This window comes from Macaca thibetana, chromosome 12 (genome assembly GCF_024542745.1).
Source record: "Macaca thibetana thibetana isolate TM-01 chromosome 12, ASM2454274v1, whole genome shotgun sequence".
Lineage (NCBI taxonomy): Eukaryota > Metazoa > Chordata > Mammalia > Primates > Cercopithecidae > Macaca > Macaca thibetana.
Genome location: NC_065589.1, coordinates 110,691,252 through 110,714,404, shown reverse-complemented (window position 1 = coordinate 110,714,404; position 23,153 = coordinate 110,691,252). Strand labels below are relative to the sequence as shown.

The 23,153-nt window shown below is 43.6% G+C and overlaps 2 protein-coding genes across 2 annotated transcripts in view; one reads left to right on the top strand and one right to left on the bottom strand.

Moving 5' to 3' along the window:
- Nucleotides 1-6,864: 6,864 nt before the first annotated feature.
- LYPD1 (LY6/PLAUR domain containing 1) overlaps nucleotides 6,865-23,153 on the bottom strand; it is a 30,256-nt gene continuing 13,967 nt past the window's right edge. Inside the window, exon 4 of the mRNA XM_050751016.1 lies at nucleotides 6,865-8,293. Coding sequence (XP_050606973.1) covers nucleotides 8,058-8,293 — 236 coding nt within the window. The 3' untranslated portion in view covers nucleotides 6,865-8,057. The remainder of the gene's footprint in view (nucleotides 8,294-23,153) is intronic.
- LOC126932253 (G-protein coupled receptor 39-like) lies at nucleotides 7,030-8,562 on the top strand. Its single transcript, XM_050751010.1, has one exon. The coding sequence runs from the start codon at nucleotides 7,030-7,032 to the stop codon at nucleotides 7,618-7,620; it is 591 nt and encodes a 196-aa protein (XP_050606967.1). The 3' UTR covers nucleotides 7,621-8,562.

Here is a 23,153-nt window from a genome sequence, read left to right as displayed (position 1 = left end):
GTTCTGACTGTAGACACTGATGAAAACATGATGCTTCAAAGGCTTCAGTGACAGTGCTAGGGCCCCTACCAGTGCCCACTGAGCCAGGGGCTCCACCTCAATGTATGCTTCTCTTAGACCAGTGTTCTCCAACTTGTGTGAGCAGCAGAGTCAACAGAGGGTTTGTTAACCCCAGATCATGGGCCTCACCCTCAGAGTCTCTGGTTCAGGAGATCTGGGTTGGAGCCTGAGAATTTGCATGTCTAAGAAGTTCCCAGGTGGCGCTGATACTGCTGTTCCAGGGAACCCTCCTTTGAGAACTCTGTCTCAGCAGTTAAAGACTAAACCAAGGTTGGTGCTGATTTGGACGCCTTAGGTCATACAAGGTCAGTGAGTGAGATCAACATCTCAGCTGGCTTGCAGAAGCAGATTACAAACACTAACATATAAATTGAGAAAGCGCTAAAATCTTTTATTGGATGTATTTGTCTCTTTCTGGCTCTTCATTCAACTAACCATATGCTTACTTTCCACTGGCAACTGCTATTTAAATGTCAGTTGACAAGCAGATGCTCCTCACCCTACTACATGCAAGTTAATTTATTGTCCACAAAGCCTGATGGAGTGCTCTCTAGCCATGCTGGTTTCCCACTGTCCCCGCCCACTCCTTTGTTGCAACCATACTGAGCCTTGCTGCTCACAGAAGGTAAGCTGCCTTTGTGTTTCTCCATCCCCTGCTCATGCCGTGTCTCTGCTGGTGATGGCCCTTCCCAGGCTCTTACTCTCCTTAACTGTCCGCGTGAATGTTCTTGCCTATGGGAATGTTCATCCAGCTCTTCTTGTTGCTGCAATGCTGTTTGGCTCAGACCATTCTCCTAGCCCTTAGATAAACCAGGCTGTGGCCACCTTGTCCAGCTCAGCTTTGTATCATCAGTACCTAGGACAGGATCCTTAATAGGCCCCAGCCATCAAGAAGCAATTGCCAACTAAATAAGCAAAATACAGAGAACTTGAATGGGGGGATAAGAGGAGGCTAGGGGCTGGTGGGGAGATGGAGATGTCTAACCCCTGCTCACTATGGTCAGGATTAGAGAGAAATTGAAAAATAGAGGCAGGAACAGGCAGGAGGAAGACAGAGCAGGCATATAATAATCCCAGAAATCCTAAATCATCATCAACATACCCCTGCATCCTCAAGACTTCAATGATTCTGTAAAATGGGACTCCAACAGTAGGTAGAAAAGTGAATCTTTGGAATTTATTTAAATTACACAAAATATCTTTGCTTGGGAGGCGGTCAACTTTCCAGAAATTTTGTGCTTAATGAGAGGTAAGTATCCATTTTTAGTCGGTACTTATGTAAGATGGATGGACAGATGAATGGATAGAAGAGAGATGATAGACAGATGCAGTCATTGTAGGCTAGGTCACCAAGTCATGACCTGAAGTGATATTTTGTTTTAATTTTCTTTGGCTCCGTTGGGCTGGGACTTTACCTTCCTTTGGGCAGGAAACATGTTCTCCAGAGTTTTGCCAAATGCCTGTTCTTGGAGGACCTGGTTCTAAAACTGAAGCAAGACAGTGCATAGAAAATGTGTTGTATAGACATGCCACTTGCTGTATCCCATGCTGTGAATGGTCAGCACTTGAGTCTAAAGCTGGGAAAAAAAAACAACCCTAAAATTGCAGTTAAAAAAATGGGCTTGCTTGGCAATCGAGGGTAGAATCCAGTGTTCTAAGTAGTATGGCCACTCTGACCCCAGGAGATCTTGGGCAAATCACTTAACCTCAGTTTGCCCATGTGTAAGACAAGGGAGTTACAAGGCTGCTCTCAAGGTCTCCTCTTGCTCTCCTGTTCTCTAATGACTCTAAGATGGAATTCTGGGGAACACACTAGAAGTTACTTTGACTTTAAAGGTTAGAGGGGAGAAAATAGAGCATGGTGTCAGATACATCAACGCCACCATGTCCCAGGCTGCAGAGCTTAATGCACTTCTTAAGATTAAACCAAGCAGACTGCCTCTAATGCTGTTGAAATGTCAGCCTTCAGTTCAGGGTGGTGGTAGACATCTGCATTACTTCTGTTTTTTAAACAACGTTACTCTGCCAAGAATGAATCTGTGTCATGATCTAATGGCTCTTGTCATTTTAGTGTAGTGATCAAGGAGGAAAAATGAAAGTACTTTATGTGGAAAACCAGATAAGAAGGTATTTCATAACCCAGAGTGCAAGGCTGTCTGGAGTATAATACAGATCTATCAGGAATTCAGTTAAAACAGTTTACCTGCTTTCCATGAGTGGGTTCAGTTCACTGATCTTCATTCAAGTTCACGCTAAAGTTATTTAACTGCGGGCTGTACATTACACCACACCGACCAAAGAATTATAGAGGTTTTCCAGGTCTAATATACAAATCCATATTGATTGCAGCCAAACATGCATTTAGTCAAATCTTTAATACACTCTATTAGGGCGTGGATAAGACTTTAAAGCTTTGTCTTAGCCACGGGGTAGCTGGGCTAGAGTTGAACCAATCGTAAACTGCCAGAATAGAAAGTTACCTTGGGATGCAGTATGTATTCTCAACAGCGTATCATCTAGAACAACAAACTTTTTATTAATGTAAAAATAAGCAATTACTTGTCGTTATAAAATGGCAAATTTTACAAGGGGGCAAATTTGGTTTTCTTCCCTTGAGAGGCTCACCTCCATTACAGTGCTCAATGACCCATACCTCACATTTGTCATCGGCTGTACCTCTGTGCCTAATGCTCCATTTTCCTAGAGCAAAACTGTCTTTCAAACCACAGGAAGAAACGCACCAGCCAGCCATTTTTCCCACCTCCAGTTGAGGTAGGGGAAGTTTATCCCAACAGCCCTGCCAAGTAGTTGGCATGATCTGCATTATTCTAGGATAGCTAGACAAAGTTTAGAATGAGAAATGCAAAATACATCCTTGTGCTTTCAGGATTATTTAGGTTTTAAATGATTTAGAGTTCCCTTATATGGAAGGCTTTCTAGGGAAAGACTGGCTAAACCTGTTCCTCACTATAGCTGAGAATGCATGCTCAGAAATTTAATTCAGCAGTGGTTGCATTGTAGTGTAATAAATACAGGCTATTTGGGAGCTTCCTTGGGGCTTCCTTGGTTTGATATGACTGTCTGGGATGTGGTTGTTAAAGGGACAGTTGGGGGAATGGGAAACGGGAGAGTCTTGCTACTCTGGGGAGGGGCTAGGAAGGATTCTTCCAGTGGATGTCCAATACTGTAGACACTAGCCACGTGTGCCTGTTCCCAACTGAGGCATATTGTGTGAGTAAAAGCTATACTGGGTTTCAATGACTTAGTATTAAAAAATGTAAGACATTTCATCAACAATTTTTACATTGATTGCATGTTGAAATTACCTGTGAAATAATTTGAGAGTGTATCGGGTTAAATAGTATTAAAATTGATTTCACCCACCTCTTTTTCTCTTTGAATGTGTCTACTAGAAAATTTAAAACTACATATATGGCTCACATTCTATATTTTCAGTGGACAGCACTGTACTGTATCCATTTTACATGGTGGACTTGTGGTGTTTACTTTCTTGCTTGTGTTTCTGTATTTTTCAAGCTGAATGTATAGCAGACAATATTGTGTTTTGAGAAAAAATATATAGCATGGATTGTGGAGTCTGGCAAGGATGTGTCCTAGCTATTGCACTTGGGCAACTAACTTTCTCTGAGCCTACACTCCGTCATTTGTTAAATTAAGAGAATAACTACTTTGACCTCACCAGGTCAAAGCTCTCCGGGTTGTTGTTAGGAGTGAGAAATGCATGGGAAATTAGCAGAGTGCTTAGCACAGAAACTGGCATAGGAAAAACTCAGTAATAAATATTCTGCATTTTTGTAGGTTATATCAAAACACCCATCTGGTGCACAATGTGAAAATCTGTCTCCATTTCTAACTCAGGTCTTTCTCTCTCCTGTTCTACAAGTTTGTCCTTGCTATTATATCTACCTACTTTTACACCCAGAAAACCGAACTTCCCCTTCTTTGCCTCATCATTGCGACTCTGAGTTGGTTTTCTGTTAGATTTGTTCACACTGAGCTTCTTCCCACTTAGTTACTTTAGCTCATTTTTGACTTCAGAGCAGGAATTTTATCCTGGCTACAAACCGCGCCACAACTATCTACCCCTGCCCTTTGCCTTGTACCTGGAGGCTGGGTCTTGCTTTTTACTGAACTCTGCTGCTTTTGATGGGATGATCAGCAAAGGACAATTGACACCAGGCCAGTGCATGTGGGAAGCTGTCAGAAGCGTAAGGGTCATATAAACAAGAGATCAAGAGAACCGAGGAGCGAAGACAGGACAGAAGAAAAGCAATGTTATCATTCTCTCCCCTTGTTTCACAAGCCTGCCTTCTCTTCTCACTGCCTTTGTCTGTTGGCTGTAAAAGCTGTGCTATGTTCAGCTCATGGTTAGTACAAGGTGTTTCTCGTCGCCTTTCTAGATTCTCACCGCCTGAAGTACAACCTCCCACGGTATAGCACCGTTCACATCTAAAATGGCACTCAATTTCCATATTCTGGCCAATAACTCCTCAGATGAAGATGGTTGTAGATGTTCTCTGAAATGCAGTGACAGGGAAGAGAAAAATATGCAAACTTTGTCAAAATATGTGGCTTCCTCGGGTATGGTCTTTTTCCTAGTTCCTTCAGAATTAATGAGCCTCTCAGTCAGAGCGGAATGAGATGCAAACAAGGAGCAGGAACTTAAGACAAATTTGGAATAGCACAGGTGGCTGGGGGCACCTGTACTCCTCAAAGAAGTGGGAAAAAAAGTCCCTGATTTCTTACCCATTTTTTAAAAATCAGAAATACGTTTGTTGTTGTTGTTCCTATCCAGCACCTGTAACTAGGTGATTCAGAATAAACTCTTGAATTAAGGTGGTATTTTTTTTTCACCATTTTTTCATCAGATCAATATGTTACCTCACCTATTTTAGTTTCAGATTTACTGGATGTTCTCAGGAGAGCAAACTCAAAAAAATAAACAAATTGGTTTATATTTCAGAGTTTAGACTGGGAATTGACAGGAGAAACCTGCGCCTTGCTCACATATAGATTTGTGGAGGATTTGAACACAGCTAGGGTCCCCTCCAACAGCAGGGAAGGAATACCCAGGCCAGTGCATACAGGAGGCTCACCTCTGGATGTGTGAATGTGGCTGTTTGTTCCTGGAGCATTTATTGGCTTATCGAGACAGAATTTTACTCTGGGCCGGGCGCGGTGGCTCAAGCCTGTAATCCCAGCACTTTGGGAGGCCGAGACAGGCGGATCACGAGGTCAGGAGATCGAGACCATCCTGGCTAACACGGTGAAACCCCATCTCTACTAAAAAATACAAAAAACTAGCTGAGCGAAGTGGCGGGCGCCTGTGGTCCCAGCTACTCGGGAGGCTGAGGCAGGAGAATGGCGTGAACCCGGGAGGTGGAGCTTGCAGTGAGCTGAGATCCGGCCACTGCACTCCAGCCTGGGCGACAGAGCCAGACTCCGTCTCAAAAAAAAAAAAAAAAAAAAAATTTTACTCTGTCAGCCAGGCTAGAGTGCAGTGGCACATTCATGTCTCACTGTAGCCTTGACCTCCTGGGCTTAAGTGATCCTCCCACCTCAGCCCCACAAGTATCTGAGACCACAGGTGTGTATGTACCACCATGCCTGGCTAAGTTTTTCTTTTTTTTTTTTTTTTTTGTAGAGATAGGGTCTTGCTATATTGCCTAGGTGGGTCTCAAACTTCTAGGCTTAAGTGATTCTTCTGCCTTGGCCTCCCAAAGTGCTGAGATATCAGGCGTGTACCACCATGTCTGGCCCCCATTTATTAATAAAATATTTACCATGGGTCATGGGCAGGAAGCATTCATTGCCAACTGTCACTTCCCTATGGTTTCCTAGAAAATCAGAGGATTGAAAATGTGAGTAAATGTTTCTTACTACAATTGAAATAGAGGGAGGAAGCATTTCTGAAAATGCAAATCCTGCTTTAACATAGCAGTTCTCTACAGGGGAATTTATTCTGGGTGTCTTGGCTTCTTACAAAAAGAGAGCAAATGCTCCGCAGATACCCTGATCTTCCTTTTTTCTTTTTTCTTTTTTGTCACTGTAGCTAAACTCAAGAAACCTGTGATTTCAGTTGTTTATGGTCTGTGTAGCATCTTTATCGCTGTCAGAATTGCAGAACTAGTGGTGGTTACATAAGTTGGAATACAAACGTGGACATGCAAACAAATGTCCATGCAGTAAACATTTGATCTACAGAAGGGGCCTTTGAGTGGTCTCTTCTCTAGGGCCTGATTTCTTCTGGGCTGCTGACAGCACAGCTCAGAGCTGCAAAGGAAGGGGAACATGTTACTGGCTGAACTTGAAGGAAGTTTTATATTTGCCATCTCTGAATAATTCTTTTTCCCCACATGAGGGTGGAAGAGATAATGAATCTAAAAGTGTCTGAAAGAAACACATGTGCTGTTGCGGATATGAGCATCACGATTATAGGTGTGCATACCTAGCATGTATATGTCCAGCAAACATTGAGGTGACAGGCTATTCCTGATTTTGCTTCCCCTGAAACCGAATGCAAAACCGGTGTTATTAAATATGCTGCTTTGTTGCCAAAGGGACACTACTTCCATTAGATTTAAAAATATCACTAGGTCGTCTTTGTGTGGACATCCTTTAAAATACAAACACTGCTTTATCTAATGCAGCTATACTGCATGTATACATCTTTTTCTTTAAAACAAAAAGACAAAACTAGATTTATGGGTAACATAAAATGCTTTCTGGATACACAAACACCAATGAAAACATTTTTAAAAAATTGACATCAACCGGTATAAATACACTGTCTAAAGCATTTAATGGTCTTTAACACAGTCAACTCCCCCGGGTTTGAAACAGTGTTAAATTCTCTCTTGCTTGTGGCAAAAGCTGTCAAGTCCAACACTGAAAAAATTGGTACCATTTCCTGGCCAGTAAGCACAGAACAGAGGAGCTAAATATTTTATGGTTTTATTTATTTATTTACTGTGTTCTCATGCTGTGTTTTTCTCTTTTCTGTCTCTCCCTCCTGCTCGTGTCTGCCCAGGGCTGATTGTTGTGACATTGGCCGTATGCTGGATGCCCAACCAGATTCGGAGGATCATGGCTGCCGCCAAACCCAAGCACGACTGGACGAGGTCCTACTTCCGGGCGTACATGATCCTCCTCCCCTTCTCGGACACGTTCTTCTACCTCAGCTCGGTCATCAACCCGCTCCTGTACACGGTGTCCTCGCAGCAGTTTCGGCGGGTGTTCGTGCAGGTGCTGTGCTGCCGCCTGTCGCTGCAGCACGCCAACCACGAGAAGCGCCTGCGCGCCCACGCGCACTCCTCCACGGACAGCGCCCGCTTCATGCAGCGCCCGCTGCTCTTCGTCGCGTCCTGGCGCCATTCCTCTGCAAGGAGAACTAAGAAGGTTTTCTTAAGCACTTTTCAGAGTGAGGCCGAACCCCAGTCTAAGTCCCAGCCATTGAATCTCGAGTCACTAGAGCCCAACTCAGGCACGAAACCAGCCGATTCTGCTGCAGAGAATGGTTTTCAGGAGCATGAAGTTTGAATGAATGTCAAGTGAGGGAGCCTTGAGTGGGAACTGGCCCTCCTCCCCCCAACAAAACGCCACCCTCACTCTGCAGTCTCAAAGTATGCCCCCATCAGGGATGGAATGGACACTGGAGGCTTTGCAAAAGGCAGATGCCCAGCTCAGTGACTTCTAAGGGCTGACTCTGCCAGCATGGCCTTGACCCTGGCTACACAGACACGGGGGTGAACTTTCACGCCACCTCCTTCCTTGAAGTACATACTGACAATTCAGCCAGACTGAATTTATTCAGAATGCTTTACACTGCCTCATTATTTGCACAGGAACAAAGAGAGAACATGGACTCCCGCTCCCTACCCAGAATAAAAGGACACCCAGAAGCAACTCAGGGAGGTGGGGGGTTGGGGGCGAGGGCTGGAAGAACAATGCGGGAGGGGGTGGCATCTCCTTCAGCTTCAGCAGTGTGCCGAGAAGAGGGCTAATTTGAGGAGCAGGATCGTGGTGGGGAGCCCTGGCCTGAGGGCCGAGGCAGAACTTCCCCTTTTCTTGGGCCTTGGCCCGTTGCAAAGAGGGGTGTTGCAGCAGCTGATGCACACTGAGTTCAGTTTCCCTGGCGAGCAGAAGGACTGGTACCCGGCAGAGGCGATGAGACAAGCCGCTGATGACGCACAGGATTTGCGGTACATGATCCCTGCAACACAGACCCAAAGGAGCCGAGTTAATGTGCACTGGCAAAAAAGATACCTGTCCCTCTGTCCAAATCCAAATGGACGGCTCTTCCTTACTCCTCCCCCAGCCCAGAGACTTGGTGAGGCCAGGGAGGTGCTTCGGATTGTCTCACTGATACTCAAAACACACAAGATAGATGGTGAAAGAGACAGGCACTATTTCATTAGTTTTAACCAAACTGTTCCAAAAGCTATTTGAGATGCCAATACCAGTGAATAAAGAGCTGTTAAAATGTAGGTCTGTATAAGTCAGAGTTCACATTGTGTACAAGGCAGTTTTTTTTTTGTTTTGTTTTTGGTTCAAACTGTCTCATGCCAGTGAGGACCACAAGCAGTGCTTTTAGATCTTATCTCTGTTATTGCTTTATCAACGGCCACAGAGGGATGGCTCTCAACTATGTGTTGATGAAATCCTGAGGTTCTGTGAAGACAGACCAAATCCCCAAGGGGAATAAATATATTCCTACTGAAGGGGCACCTGGCTGTGTATCCCTCACAGTCTTAATTCTCAGACGCTCTGCCCTCAGGACACATGGCCATCTGCCAAGCCAGCACCACGCAGCTAGCACTCAGTGACACATACTGGGTGGAAAAAGGAGTGTCCCAAGATGACTAGGGGGGGTCTGTCTCAAAGAGCATGTGTGGCCTGTCAAGCTGTAGTCATCAAATGAGGGTGTCTTAATCATTTGATTTCTTAAAGGTGGAAGTTGACTCAATTCAAATAATACTTGCTGAACTTATTTAAGGGTTTTCCTGTCTCCCAGGCACTATTCAGACAGCTGTAATGTGTCAGCTTCTTCACTACCCCCAAGCAACCCTACGGGGGAGGCCCTCATGATCACTACCATTTTACAGATGCGAAGCCTCAGGGCCAGAGAGATTCAGTAACTTGCCCAAGGTCACAGGAAGTGGAGCAGCTGGGATTTGAAGCCAGCATTCTGGCTCCATGCTGTCAAGACTGTGTTACTGTATAGCAGCAAATTGGATTACCAACTAACCACAAAAATGGTGGGGATATTTTAGGGGGAGGGGGCTTTACGCTGAAGATAGCTCTTGTTGTGTGGATATGTATGTGGTTTTTTTTTTTTTTTTTTAAATAAGACAGAGTCTTGCTCTGTTGCCCAGGCTGTAGTGCAGTGGTGCCATCTCGGCTCACTGCAAGCTCTGCCCTCCTAGGTTCACACCATTCTCCTGCCTCAGCCTCCCTGGTAGCTGGGACTACAGGCGCCCACCACCACACTGGCTAATTGTTTTTAGTAGAGATGGGGTTTCGCCGTGTTAGCCAGGATGGTCTCAATCTCCTGACCTTGTGATCTGCCCGCCTCGGCCTCCCAAAGTGCTGGATTACAAGCGTGAGCCACCGCACCCGGCCATATATGTGGCTATTTTATATTAATTATTTTTTTTTGGACAGATAGATAATATTTAATACTAAAGCTAGACTTAGAATTCAGGTCTTAATCCTGTTTGCTGCCTTGCACAGCTGAGGGATATAGCATCCTACTAGTAACCGGGTCTCCTTACCCACTCATTTCCTACAAGTGTATGGGCAGGTGTGGTTTTGGTTTTGGCTCCCGCCTCCTTGAGAATTGCCACTTTGGGTGCTGTAGAAACAGTAAGGAATGAAACTGCCTAGAACTTCCAAGCGGGAGGTAAAGAAGTACTTTAGATTTACCTTAAAACATGCAATTTTATGTCATTTTTCCCCCTCTAACTGCATGTTTGTAGGGACTGATTTTCTAAGACCATTACAAAATCCTGGAAGGTGGCTGCTCTGGTAAGCTAAAGCCGAGGTACAGAGGATGCCTGTATCCATGTGTGGGAGGCACTGTTTGATTTCTAAGCAATACACTTCAGGGCATTGCCCAATAGTCTCTACATTTGCTATCCATGGCCCTTTTTAGGAAATCATTCTACTCTTTTTATTCCTAAGTATGAAAAACACTAACTGGCATTTATTTGCCACTTCCTCTACAATGAAGTTTTTTTCTTCAAGTGAATTTTTAAACTTAAAAATTTACTGAATATGTTTTTCTCTTTAAAAAAAGTCAGTAGTGTGAAAATGGCCGTTGAGTACCCCTGCCAGTTCCAGGCCCTCCACCGTGCCCCTGGAGGCAGATGCTGTCATCAGTGTGGTGTGCTTTCTTCCAGGCTGGTTTCTCTACATTTACATATATGCCCACGGAGAAATTAGGCCCGTGTGTTCGCACACATTTGTTAACAGTATCGCAACCTATATGCTACTCTGCGATTTGCATTTTTATTCAGTGACATGGCTGGGAGCTTATTTTTAAGGCAAACTTTGCAAGGTTAAGGATCAGTGATGAGGTAGGTTAGTTGGATACATAGTGTATGTCATTATGAAGAGATGGACTAACAGAGCCATAATCTTTACAGCTGCTGAGACCCTCATATGTCATTAGTCAGAAACAATTTATCTTCATAAGTGGCACCATCTCTGCTCACTGAAAGTTCAGCCTCCTGGGTTCACGCCCAGGAGAGGTACAAGCTCTCAAGTTGATGGTTCATGAACTGAGGGCACCACAATGAGGTTTTCTGAAGGGGAAGGTTGACAGCTCCATAAGAAAAGGGGCATTTACTAGATGCTCCAAGAGGGAAGAAAGAGAAAGGTATCTGAGGTCAGATAGGTGTGTCCATTGCCAGGATGGCTGCTCTAGGCCAGGCATCCTGAGGAGGCCCAAGGGCCAGCAGGTTTCTAGGCATGAGGGCCATGAGGCTCAGGGTAGCTGTGGGCTCCTATGAGCCTCCCTTGCTTAAGATCTAAGTCTGGAAACTGGCACGAGAGATGCTTTGGGTGAGACTGGATGTAATTGAAGAGGTTTCTAACCAGATGAAAGGAAATGTGGAGCTAGGCATCAAGTAAGTGACAGGCAACTGGCTGGTGTCGGGCTAAGGAGGAGCTGACTTTGGAGACATTCAAGAAGAAAAAGTACGCTAGTTCTAAACTGGACAGTGGCAGAGGAAACAGGTAGGAGTTGTGGCGCTAACAGAAATTGGGAAATTTGAGATTAAAGAGGGTTTTCAGAAAACAAAGGCATTTTACTTATCCTTTTGATGAAAATTCATGTGGTGGAAATAACACGGTGCCTCCTTTGAGAGAGGTGGGATGGGGCTGAGTGGTGAGGCTGGGGCAGAGGGACTGATATTTGGAAAGGCTGATGTTTGCAGTCTGCAAAGAAGTGGAAATAAGTCACCTCTCCCACAGCTTCAGATAAAGAAAAACTGTCCAGGTTCATTGTAGGCACTTCAGCGGGCAGGCTGGCATGGGAACGGAGGTCCAGGGACAAGCAGGGATGGTTTTGGGGAATGCTGAGAGCTGCCCTGTGAGGAACACGTGATTGAAGACCACACAGGCTGCTAGGTAGCTTTAAGAAAATGCCCCTGGGGTTTAGACCCGAATGGCTGCCTGCACTGATGCAACTGGTGAAGAAAGTCACAGGAGAGACTCGGAGGCCCCAAGGAAGAGAGGGGTGTAGAATAAAGACTCACACTGGAAGGAAATAAGGAATGCTGCCAGGTGGGGAGGGCCCAATGAGGACTTAGAACTCCTGAACAGTTCCATCATTCACATGCTTAGGATAAATTCCAGGTAGATCTAAGATTTAAATGTTGGGGGGAAAGAAACCCATAAAAGTACTAAATGACCCTTTGGAACCTTGGGAGTTTTATGTAAGAGTTGTAAAAGCTATTCTATGACACAACACCCAGAAGCCATTACAGAAAATACTGAAAAATTACACTATATACATATACAAACTCTGCCTATTGAAATCCCTATACATAGGATTAAAAAAACAAGTGAAATATTTGAAAAAATAATTGTAATTCCAATCACAAAGCAGATTTCCTTAATATGTAAAAAGGTCCTAGAAATCTGTAAGGAATAAATAATAAATCAGTAAGGAATAAATAACTCATTAGAAAAATAGAGAAAGCAAATGAACAGACAGTTCACAGAAAAAGAAACAGAACTTTGAAACACATGAAAAGATACCCTCTCGTATCATCAGAAGAATGCAAATTAAAACTACACTGAGACGCCACTATCACTTGGGCAGAGATTTAAAAGTTTATTATGAACACTGTGTTAAAAGTTTATTATAAACACTGCGTGAGTCTTAGAAAAAGGTCCTTTCCCACATTGTTGGTTAGGAGAGTAAATAGGTATAATTTCCCTGAAGGCAATGTGGCAATAGCTATCAACATTGCAAATGCATGTACTCTGTGACCTGGCAATTCCACTTTTATGTATGTATCCTACAGACATATTCACACACATACACAATGACTGTACACAAGGTTTTTCATGGCAGAGTACAGTGTCATGGCAAAAGAATAGACCATCACTCCATCCATCACCAGGGCACTGGTAAACTTCCAGTGTCTTATCTGCACAATGCAATTCCACAAAGCCATAGAAGATGATACTGAGTTTAAAACAAAGCAAAGTATGTCTGGACAGTTCCTTCCTTCCTTTTCTCTCCCTCCCCTCTTCTTTTTTTTTTTTTTTTTTTTTTTTTTAAGAGTTTGTTTCTTACTATGCTTCAGATGCAGTTTTAAGAGCTTTATGAATATTAACTCATTTAATCTTTGTAGTAACTCTAGCAGTAATCCTCATTTTGCAAGTGGGGAAACTGAGGCAAAAATAGGGTATGTAATTTGCTTAGGGGCCATTCAGGTAATATGTAGTGGAGCTGGGATTTAAGCCCAGGAGATCTGGATTTATAATCTATACTGTTAACCATTATACTACACTGCCTACCATGCTATAACATGCATCCATTGGGGAAAATAAAAATTAAACACACACATTTTGCATGCATATGCATAAAAATTTATGGAAGAATACACAAAAAAGATAACATTGGTTGTCTCTGGTGTGAGATTCTACTTGGCCACAGGAGAGGAGTGGGAAAAAACTTTTGACCCTTTCTTACCATTTAAAATCAGAACCATGAGAGTAAAGTATCATTTTTAAAATGACGTCAATAAACACCCCCAATGAACCATCCTCAAATGGCTTCTTTCTCAGTGTAGTACAAGTTCCCTCCTAGCTGTGTCCACCAGAGGGCTCTAGGGAATGACACTCTGAAGAAAAGAGCCACCAGGAGCTGCCCCAAAGCCCAAGTCTCAGGGTCACAGGGCAGGGGTACTTGTGCCTGTGGTTCTCTCTGCTTTTCCTTTAACCCGGACCCCATGAGATCAGGTCTGAGCCTGAGGGAGGAGGAGCTGTGAGTAAAACAAGGGCCTTGTCATGGACTGCTAGTGGGGGCAGAGACTGGCATAAGGGCAGTCAGAAGGATCCATAATTCAAAATGTACAAATCCAACAGTACCATTCCTCACCATGTACCTTCAAAACAAAACACACTTTCACATCCTTAATAGGAAAAAGGTACATTTATACTATACATGGTAAGCAGCAGTTGAAGAAAAGTACAGAGCTCTATTCTGATCTGGAAAGTTCTCAATGACAGTTCCAGAATGATAGTTAAGTATACCATTTAAGAAAGAAACCACAAAGCAATACAATACGTGCTCCAGTGCTGTGTCTGCAGGGGGATGTCTGTGCACACACCTAAGTGTGTGAGTTGCCATCTCTAAGTCATACCACGGCAAGAGGTCCAGAGGCAATGCACCAAACAGTGTGGTCCCTTTAGGGCTGGGTGGTAGTCAGGAACCACTTTTAATTGTTTGACAGGGGTCCACAACACGATGACACATCTCTGAAATATGAGATTGGTCTGGCAAAGAACACTACAGTTCAGCACAACTGCAGCAGCAACATGGGCAGTAAGGGATGGCTGGGTTCTAGCTGGACATGGGCCCGGTTCCCTTGAACCCTCATGGCTGGCCTCAGAAACCACCACTGCCGGGTTAGGGTAGGAGAAGGTCATGACCAAGAACAGGGGAGGGACACCATTTGGAGACTTCCCCAAAGAGCTGAGAGATGCTTCCTGCCTTTCTTCCCTGCATGATTTTTCTCTTAATCGCTTCTAATACACTACATATTTTACTAATGTGTCTTTATTAATAGAATGTAAGCTCCAGCGATCAGAACAGTGCCTGGCACATAATGACACAAGTATTTACCAAAGGAATCAATGAGTAAATGAAGGGAAGAAAAGGAGAAGATGACAGAAGGAAAGCGGGTTATTTGAAGGAGGTCTGGAGGTGCTTTTCTGACTGGTTTTGAGTAGGACTTTATTCCTAGGCTGGTGTCGCCTGGGTAACAGAGGTTACATAAAGCTACAATTCACCTCCAGGCCTTGGTTGACAAAGGCAGAACTGTGAGAGGCTCTGATCTTAGTTAACGCAGATGCAGACCCAGAGCTAGAAGGCTCCACTGGTGGATGAAGGGCTGTCCATCAAATGTAGCTCGGATAATCCCAGCTTGGACCAGCTCCCAGCCGCTCCACCCTGCAGGGGCAGAGATGTGTCCTGCCAAGGCCAAGTCATTTCTCACGGCTCTAATCCACAGACCAGGAGTGTGCCCGTGGAACACACCACCCACTATCACCAAATTAATCAAGCCACCCAGCGTTTAAAACGTTAATCCTCTTTAAGTCTTTAGAGAGGTGATGGCCTCCTGGGGGCTCTTGGATTGAGACGGGTGGCTATGCGTGCTTGCTTTAAAAACACCACAAATTGTTCTCCCTGAGGAAGTCATTCATATTAATCTGCCTTATTTATTTGGATGTGAATGATGGGCATGCCAAGGAATGAAGGAAAGGATAAATAAAATACTGAGGTTCCTTCCCAGGCACTTCATTCCACTGTAGCCGTTGTACCTATTCCCTGGGACCCAAGAAATCAGACTATAAAGGAATTTACACTCTCCGGAGTTCTGCTGAAAAGGTAGATGTGGAAATAAGGAAAAACAGACTGGATCCTCTGTACCCTACGCACTGGAATTAAATATAAATTTGGATTGAAATGCATCCAAATCGATGCCACAAAAATACTTCTGCGCCATTGTCTGTTCTCCCTGCTTTACAGACATTAGAAATGATCCTTCCATGTTAAATGGACTAATAGGAGTAAAGCCCCTGGTGAGGGGGGTTCTTTTGTTATGTATTATTTGATAACATGTATGTGAGTTATGAAGCACAGTCATAAAAGGAACACTTGTAAATCCTCCATCAGTCTAAGAAATAGAATTTCATCAACTGTTGTCATCGTTTTACAACAATCTCACAGTCTTGTACTCTTACCTTTCCCAAGAGTTAACTGCAATGCTAATTTCATAATTTTTTTTAAAGAAGGTGATTGTAGACTCAGATTTAAGACTTTAAGATTTCTGTTTTCACATGTCATGCTCCTTCTAATCATTTTGCTGAAAATGACTTTCCATGTCGTAAATGATACACATTTTGATTGGATTGGCTTTTAGGAGCATTGTCCACACACAAGATGGTACCTTAACTATTACTAGAGAAGTTTCATGAAGGAAATTCTTAGTTCAGATTGTTGTCAAAACTCTGCTGTTTTCCCATTGTTTAAACCCTGCTGTTAGTAACTCCCCAAATATCAGTCGCTAGAAAGTCTTTGTATCCCTAACACTTAGAATAATGCTTGGAACTTGGTAAATGTTCAGCAAATGTCCATGAAATTTAATAATTTAATAAATGTCATAGAAAAACTTCAAGCAGATGATTGTTTCCATACCATTTAAGATCACTTTGACAATGTGAAGTGAAATATGTGTGTGTATATATATAAAATACACACATATATACACACATATTTTTAGAGCTATGAATTATATGAAGCCTCTAGCAAGTGAATCAGATCCATGATGTGGGTTGGTTCATGGAGCATTTTCTGACTCATGCCCTTCATTCATACAAGTAGTTGTGATTGAATTCACAGACACCATGTCACTTAATTCAGAGGGGATGGTAATGTCAATGAAGACTGATTTGCTGACATTTAAAATTACTGACTCTCTTTCCCCCACAGCTTTAAACACTCTGTCCTTGTTCCTCTTGGACTATATTTGGGCCACTTCTTAGCAGATGCATTAGTTTTGCATTCAGGTGGAAGGCAAGCCAGGAGGTGAGGCAGAAGGAGGGAGGAAGAAAGAAGTTTTAGAAGTTGATGTGGATTCTGAATGGCCCCTGTCTTCTTCCTTGCAGCAAGCCCTTCATCAGGCATCTGGCTTGCTTTAGAGGGCTGAATTATTGATTACACGGGGGAAAGAAGAAAGATGGCGTTTTCTCTTTGTTTGAATCCAGCCCTTTTTCTGCTTGTTCCTAACACACAGCTGGGTCACCACAGCTTGAGTGGGCCGAATAAAAAACACCTGCAACAACCTGGCTAGAGGTAAGTCTGGCGCAGCAGTGGTCTCAGCTTTGGAATTCCACATTACTGAGAGTTAGAACGTGGTTCCCGGGCCAGCATCCTGACCCAGAAGCCTGAAGGTTGACCTGTCTGCTGGCAGACAGGTACAAAATCTCTTTAGTGTCCTGAATCACTGATGCGGTGCCATCCTTTTGAAAACAAGGCTACTTCATCAAAGTTCTTTGCCACATACTTCACTAAAGGCAGTCCCTTGGTGAAGGTGCACCCAGGCCCCAGGTAGGCGCAGTGTTAGAACCCCACCAGGGAAGAACAGCTCAAGGGGTGCTTTCCAGGCATTCATTCCTTGCAGAAGAATTACCTGGGCATTCATTAAATATACAGATTCCTGGAAGCACCTACAGGTGGATCTAACACGGGTCGCCTAAACTTCCAAATTATTGCACTGGGGAGGGAGAGAGCACATCCTGGCTGTAACTGCAAGTTTTAATTTATCCAAGGAGAAGTATTTTTTCTAACAGCAAATATTTCATTCTACATTACAGCCTGGCTCCCGTTCTGTGGTTGGGACTTGGGGAGGCCTCCGAACACCCTCTGAGGATCCACTGCTAAGGAGGGGGAGAGATGAGTCCGTTTCCTCTTCATTGCTTCCCAGGCTCCGTCGTCTTCACACCCATTTCCTTTCTAACCCCATTGTCAAAACTGACCTGTTCTATCAGCCCCCTTAGAGGACAGGCTTCCCCTATGTACCTGCCCTCCACGGACTCAACTGTCAAGGGCATAGCTGTTCATTGTACACGACTGAGCTCATAGGTGGGGTGACGAGGTGAGAAGTCCAGGACACTCCTGCAGGTGACATTGCTAGTTGGACTACTGCACACTAAGACGGTTTCCTCCCTTTGGCCCTTTAATATCCCACTGGGGTGGCTTTTCATGTTCAAAACCTATAGTGTATACAGTACATTTCTATTCCAAGGGTTGGCACACTTTTTCACTTAGACAGCAAAGATTTTGGTCTTTGCAGGCCAAATGCTCTGTCAGAATCCAATATCTGGATTTTGATACTGTATCATAGAAGCAGCCATAGACAGTACATAAACAAATGGGTGTGGATGTTGCACTAAAACTTTCTTTACAGAAATACACTTCATTAGTCTGCATAGGCTGGCATACCAAAATACCAGACTGTGTAGCTTAAACAACAGAAATGAATTTTCTCATGGTTCGGGAGACTGGAAGTTAAAAATCGAGTTTCCAGGAAATTTGGTTTCTGGTGAAGGCTCTCTTCCTAGCTTGTGGGTGACCCCTTCTCTCTGTGTCCTCACATGGCCTTTCCTCTGTGTGTGCACAGAAAGCGAGCTCCCCCTCTCTCTCCAGGTGAATCTCCCTATTTTATAAAGACCCTGTTCCCATCAGGCCAGGGCCTTGTTCTCATGACCTCATCTAACCTTAATTATCTCCCAAGGCCCCATCTCCAAATATCATCACATTGGGGATTAGGACTGCAATACATGAATTGTGGGCACAACTCAATCATAGCACAGACAGTGGGCCACATTTGGCCCAGGGCTGTAGCTTGCTGTCCTCTCTTCTATCAAAATCTGATCACCTTTACAGTATGAAATCGATTCTTTCCACCCAATCTTTCCTCTGCAGTTACACGAGAAAAGCCACCACAGTTCAGAACATTTGCTTTTGGAAGAATATCAAAAAGGGTCTCTTAGTTCCACGTGTGTCAAGGCTACTCTATCAAAGGCCTTTGCTAGTTTTATAGGCTTTGTAGACTCTTATCTCCATATTTTAAAATGTATTAAAATGGAACTGTCTCAGCCGGGCATGGTGGCTCACGCTTATAATCCCTGCACTTTGGGAGGCCGAGGTGGGCAGATCATGAAGTTAGGAATTTGAGACCAGCCTGGCCAACATGATGAAACCCTGTCTCTACTGAAAATACAAAAATCAGCTGGGCGTGGTGGCAGCCCCCTATGTTCCCAGCTACTCGGGAGGCTGAGGCAGGAGAATAGCTTGAACCTGGGAGACAGAGGTTGTAGTGAGCCATACTCATGCCAATGCATTCCAGCCTGGGCAACAGAGCAAGACTGTCTCAAAACAAAACAAAACAAAACAAAACAAAACAAAACTGTCTCTAGAGAAAGCCTGCCCTTTATAGCAGACCCAACCCTGCAGTTGGCTTGGAATCCACAGTAATGAAGAGAGGGGCTGCATTCTAGCAGGGGACACAGCTCAGTTTGAGGGACAAACAGGAAAAGAGAGGCGAAGCTGGAGCCACTACCTGAGGGCTGTTTCCAGCGTGGGCGGGATACAGGCCCGCTGAGTAAAACTAGCATTTAGGTGTTTTAGGTGCTGTTCTCTTTAAAGGCAAAACCCTGCAGGGAAACCTGCACAGGACCCCCTCTCCACACCGCACGGAGGTTCTGTGTCAGCATGGCTGCCTTTAGGAGTGCCTCCAACATAAACCAGAGCCACCTGTTTTTGGTAAACGGGGACTCTAAAATGAAAGTTGCAGCAGGTCTTATTTCCTGTGATGTCCTCATTTTAACCATGGTAGGTCTAGAGTGTTGCTTGGGCTCCATCATTCTCTTATTTTCTGCTTTCAAGAAGCAGAGGAGACTTTTGGTGCAGAGGATCAATGTTGACGTGGTAACTTTTTCCCTCTCTGGGCTTAATCATAATTTTCTAGCTGTAGTTTCAGAAATGTTATGGGTTTATACATCTTCTTAAAAACATAATACTTGACAATGAGAAGAAAAAAATATCACTGATTTTGTTGCTTTTAGAAATACCATTTTCAAATAAATGTTCATTGCCAAAGAGATAATCTAGGAATTGAAATGGCCATGTCACTTACTAAATTCTTCCTTTGATATATGATTTCTTGACCTGTTGAAACCACCACTTTAGGCTCAAAAATTCCATTCATAGCTGGCAAATCCATATGATATTTGGTCATAAAGTAAGCAATGGAAGTTTCAATAATGAACTGAAATTGTTAATAGCTTTACCATGAAGATGACCTGAGGAGAATGACTGACAATGTTGGAATGTAAAGAAATGTGCTTAAAGATGAGGGTCTTCTACTAACTTCTTTCACCAAGCTCTGCTTCCAGAAGCCATGATCCTCTCCTTTAATGGCCTTATCATTAAGTAGATCCTCATCTACTTAATGGGATGGAGGAAACTAAAGAAGCTCATGTCCATATTTCATTCTAATTCTGAAATAATTCCTTACTCTGCAGAAAGAACATGAACCCTGGAGTCTAACAGACCTAGACTGGAATTCTCCCTGAACCACTTTATTGGAAGCCACTTCACTTCTGCAAGCCTCAGTTTGCCTTTTTGAACCAATGACCCAGTGGATAAAGCTGGGGCTTTTGGTTGGACTTTCCAACTTCCCAGTGGACAGAGCTGGAGCAATTTGAGCAAGAAAACAAATAATGATAGTATTGGATTATAACCCCCTCCAATAAGGTAAATACCCATGAGTTCATGCTGACATACATAAATAAGTAAATATGTGCAGAAGACAGATTTTTCTTACAGAAGGATTCCAGTTAATAAATGCAGAAGGAATGAGGGAAATAGAAATTAAGATTAGAACACCATGGTAATAACTGATGTGGGAGAGATCCACCAACAGACACTGAAATTATTGACCAAAGTTGGAGGAGAAACAGTGTATTTAAATAGTTTCAAAGTATCTTCCTCAAGTTATTTATTAATTACAAAGGAAAATATAGTAAACAGTGGAAAAACCCAGCAGATACTATCTGAATCAAAAGTGATCAAAGTTAACATCACCAGTAGTAAGACATTGACAGCATGCCCCCCTTGCTACAGTGCACTGGGAAGGGTGCATCTCTTCTGAGGATTCTTGTCAAAAATGCAAAACTTCTGTTTGATCATGAGAAGACAGCAGACAATCCCAAACTGAGGGACAGTGTACAAAAGTCCAGACCAGTCCTCTTCAAAAGTGTCAAGATCACAAAAGACATGGAAAGAACGATGCACTGTCAGAGGTTAGAGGAGAAGGAGACATGACAATGAAATGCAATGTGGGATCCCGGATAGGATCTTGGAACAAAAATGGCAAAACTGTGGGAATCTCAAAACAAAGCATGGTTTCATTAACAGTACTACGCCAATGTTAATTTCCTAGCCTTGATTATCATACTATGGTTATGCAGGTTGTTAACACTAGCCAAAGATAGGGGAAGGATATGTAGAAACTGCACTATTTTTTGCAGCTTTTCTACAAGTCTCAATTTATTTCCACATACAACACTTTTTAAAAAGACATTGGTATGAGCTGGGCATGGTGGTGCTTGCCTGTGGTCCCAGCTACTCGGGAGGCTTAAGTGGGATGATTATTTGAGCCTGGGAGGCAGGGGTTGCAGTGTGCTGAAATTGTTCCACCGCACTCCAGCCTGGGTGACAGAGTGGGACCTTGTCTCAAAAAAAAAAAAAAAAAAAAAAAAAAAAAAAAAAAAAAATTGGTATGAATGTGGGAAAAATCTACATGTTCTTTCTGTGCTACACATACCCCCAGCAAACGCAGTGAAATACGCTTGGCCACTCTCATGCTGATGAGTAATAGGGTGAGTGTATAGTCTGTTGTAGGTGACAGACATAGCCCCAACCATCCATGCTATTAACTGCTTAACTCTTGCCTCAAAGGGCCTGGAGGCTCCTGAAATGGCTGGTTTTCATTGTGATGGGAAGAGAACATTACTGAAGGAATGTTTTTTCTTTAGTCTCAAGGTCCATCCATGTAAAAGGAACTCAATTAATGTGACTCTTGGCTTCTTTCCCTTTTTATTTTTATTTATTTATTTATTTATTTATTTATTTATTTATTTATGAGACAGAGTCTCACTCTGTTGCCCAGGCTGGAGTGCAGTGGCACAATCTCAGCTCACTGGAACCTCCACCTCCCGGGTTCAAGTGATTCTCCTGCCTCAGCCTCCCAAGTAGCTGGGACTACAGGCGCCCGCCACCAAGCCCAGCTAATTTTTTTGTATTTTTAGTAGAGATGGGGTTTCACCATGTTAGCCGGGATGGTCTCCATCTCCTGACCTCGTGATCTGCCTGCCTCGGTCTCCCAAAGTGCTGGGATTACAGGCATGAGCTACCGATCCCGGCCGGCCTCTCTCTCCCTTTTTAATTCTCTCTGCCCTAAGGGAGGTGGAGTGACATGTCTGATGGGTAAATCTGGAAAGAACAGACTGGGCATACGCTGCTTATCCCTTTCCTGTTCCTTCTTGAAAGTGAGTGACTCATAGCAAACAGGTATTCTGCCCTGCTTCTCCGGGCAAGAAACTACCCGTATCTGGCCTTGTCTGTGGCTGGGTCAACCAGCTGATTTAGAGATGCCAATGTCAAAGCTCATTTGACCCCCGTCCCCAGGTTATTCCCTCCAACTTAGCCTTTCTCAGTAACAATGGTGATATTTCAGGCCTCATCTGCCTTGTTCCTTGTTTTATTTCTTAATTTGCTTAGAATCTGGGTGAGAAAGAAGGTTGATAACCATTGGTCACTCATTAGACCCCAGTAGATGCCATTTGTCCCAGTTTGCACAGTGTCCTAGAACTTAATTCTAAAAATTCTAAAGCCATGATTCTGGGGGGTTGAGAAATTTATTTTATTTATTTTATTTTTTTATTTTATATTTTATTTCATATTTTATATTTTATTTTATTTTATTTTATTTTAGTGACAGTCTTGCTCTGTTGCCCAGGCTGGAGCCATCTCCGCTCACTACAAGCTCTGCCTCCTGGGTTCACGCCATTCTCCTGCCTCAGCCTCCCGAGTAGCTGGGACTACAGGCGCTGCCACCACACCTGAGTAATTTTTTGTGTTTTTAGTAGAGAAGGGGTTTCACAGTGTTAGCCGGGATGGTCACGATCTCCCCATCTCGTGATCCACCCGCCTCAGTCACCCAAAGTGCTAGGGTTATAGGCGTGAGCCACCGTGCCCGGCCGAGAAGCATTTTCTAAACTAATCTTCTCCTACAAACAGCCCCTGGACCTTGAGGATCATAAACGGTCATCATTTAACATTTTTTCCTGCTAGAGGTGTTGAGCCTCTTAGTTGTATTGAGACCAAAAGGAGACCTGTCACCGCCCCCCCCCCAACTCCCCTACAGATGTACGTACAACTTTCGGCAATCAGAGAGTTTGAAGCTACAATTCTATTACAAACGACTTGCTACAAGTATGCTTTTAAAATAAATTATTTTTGCAGTTTTTTCACTTTAACCTCTGCCCCAATGATCGTAAAAACAGAGGCAGGGGGCCTGAGTTCTTTTCTCTCTGTGGACCACTACGCATTTATCTTTTCCAATAGTTTCCTTTGCCTCTGCTCTTTTTTGCTGGTACAAAGACAGAAATTTCTAAACAGAGCCTTTAATAGTCCATTACCTTTTACCCATGTTATGCAATGTAGCTTTAAAGTCGAACTTTTCCAGCAAACTGCTACTTGTGTG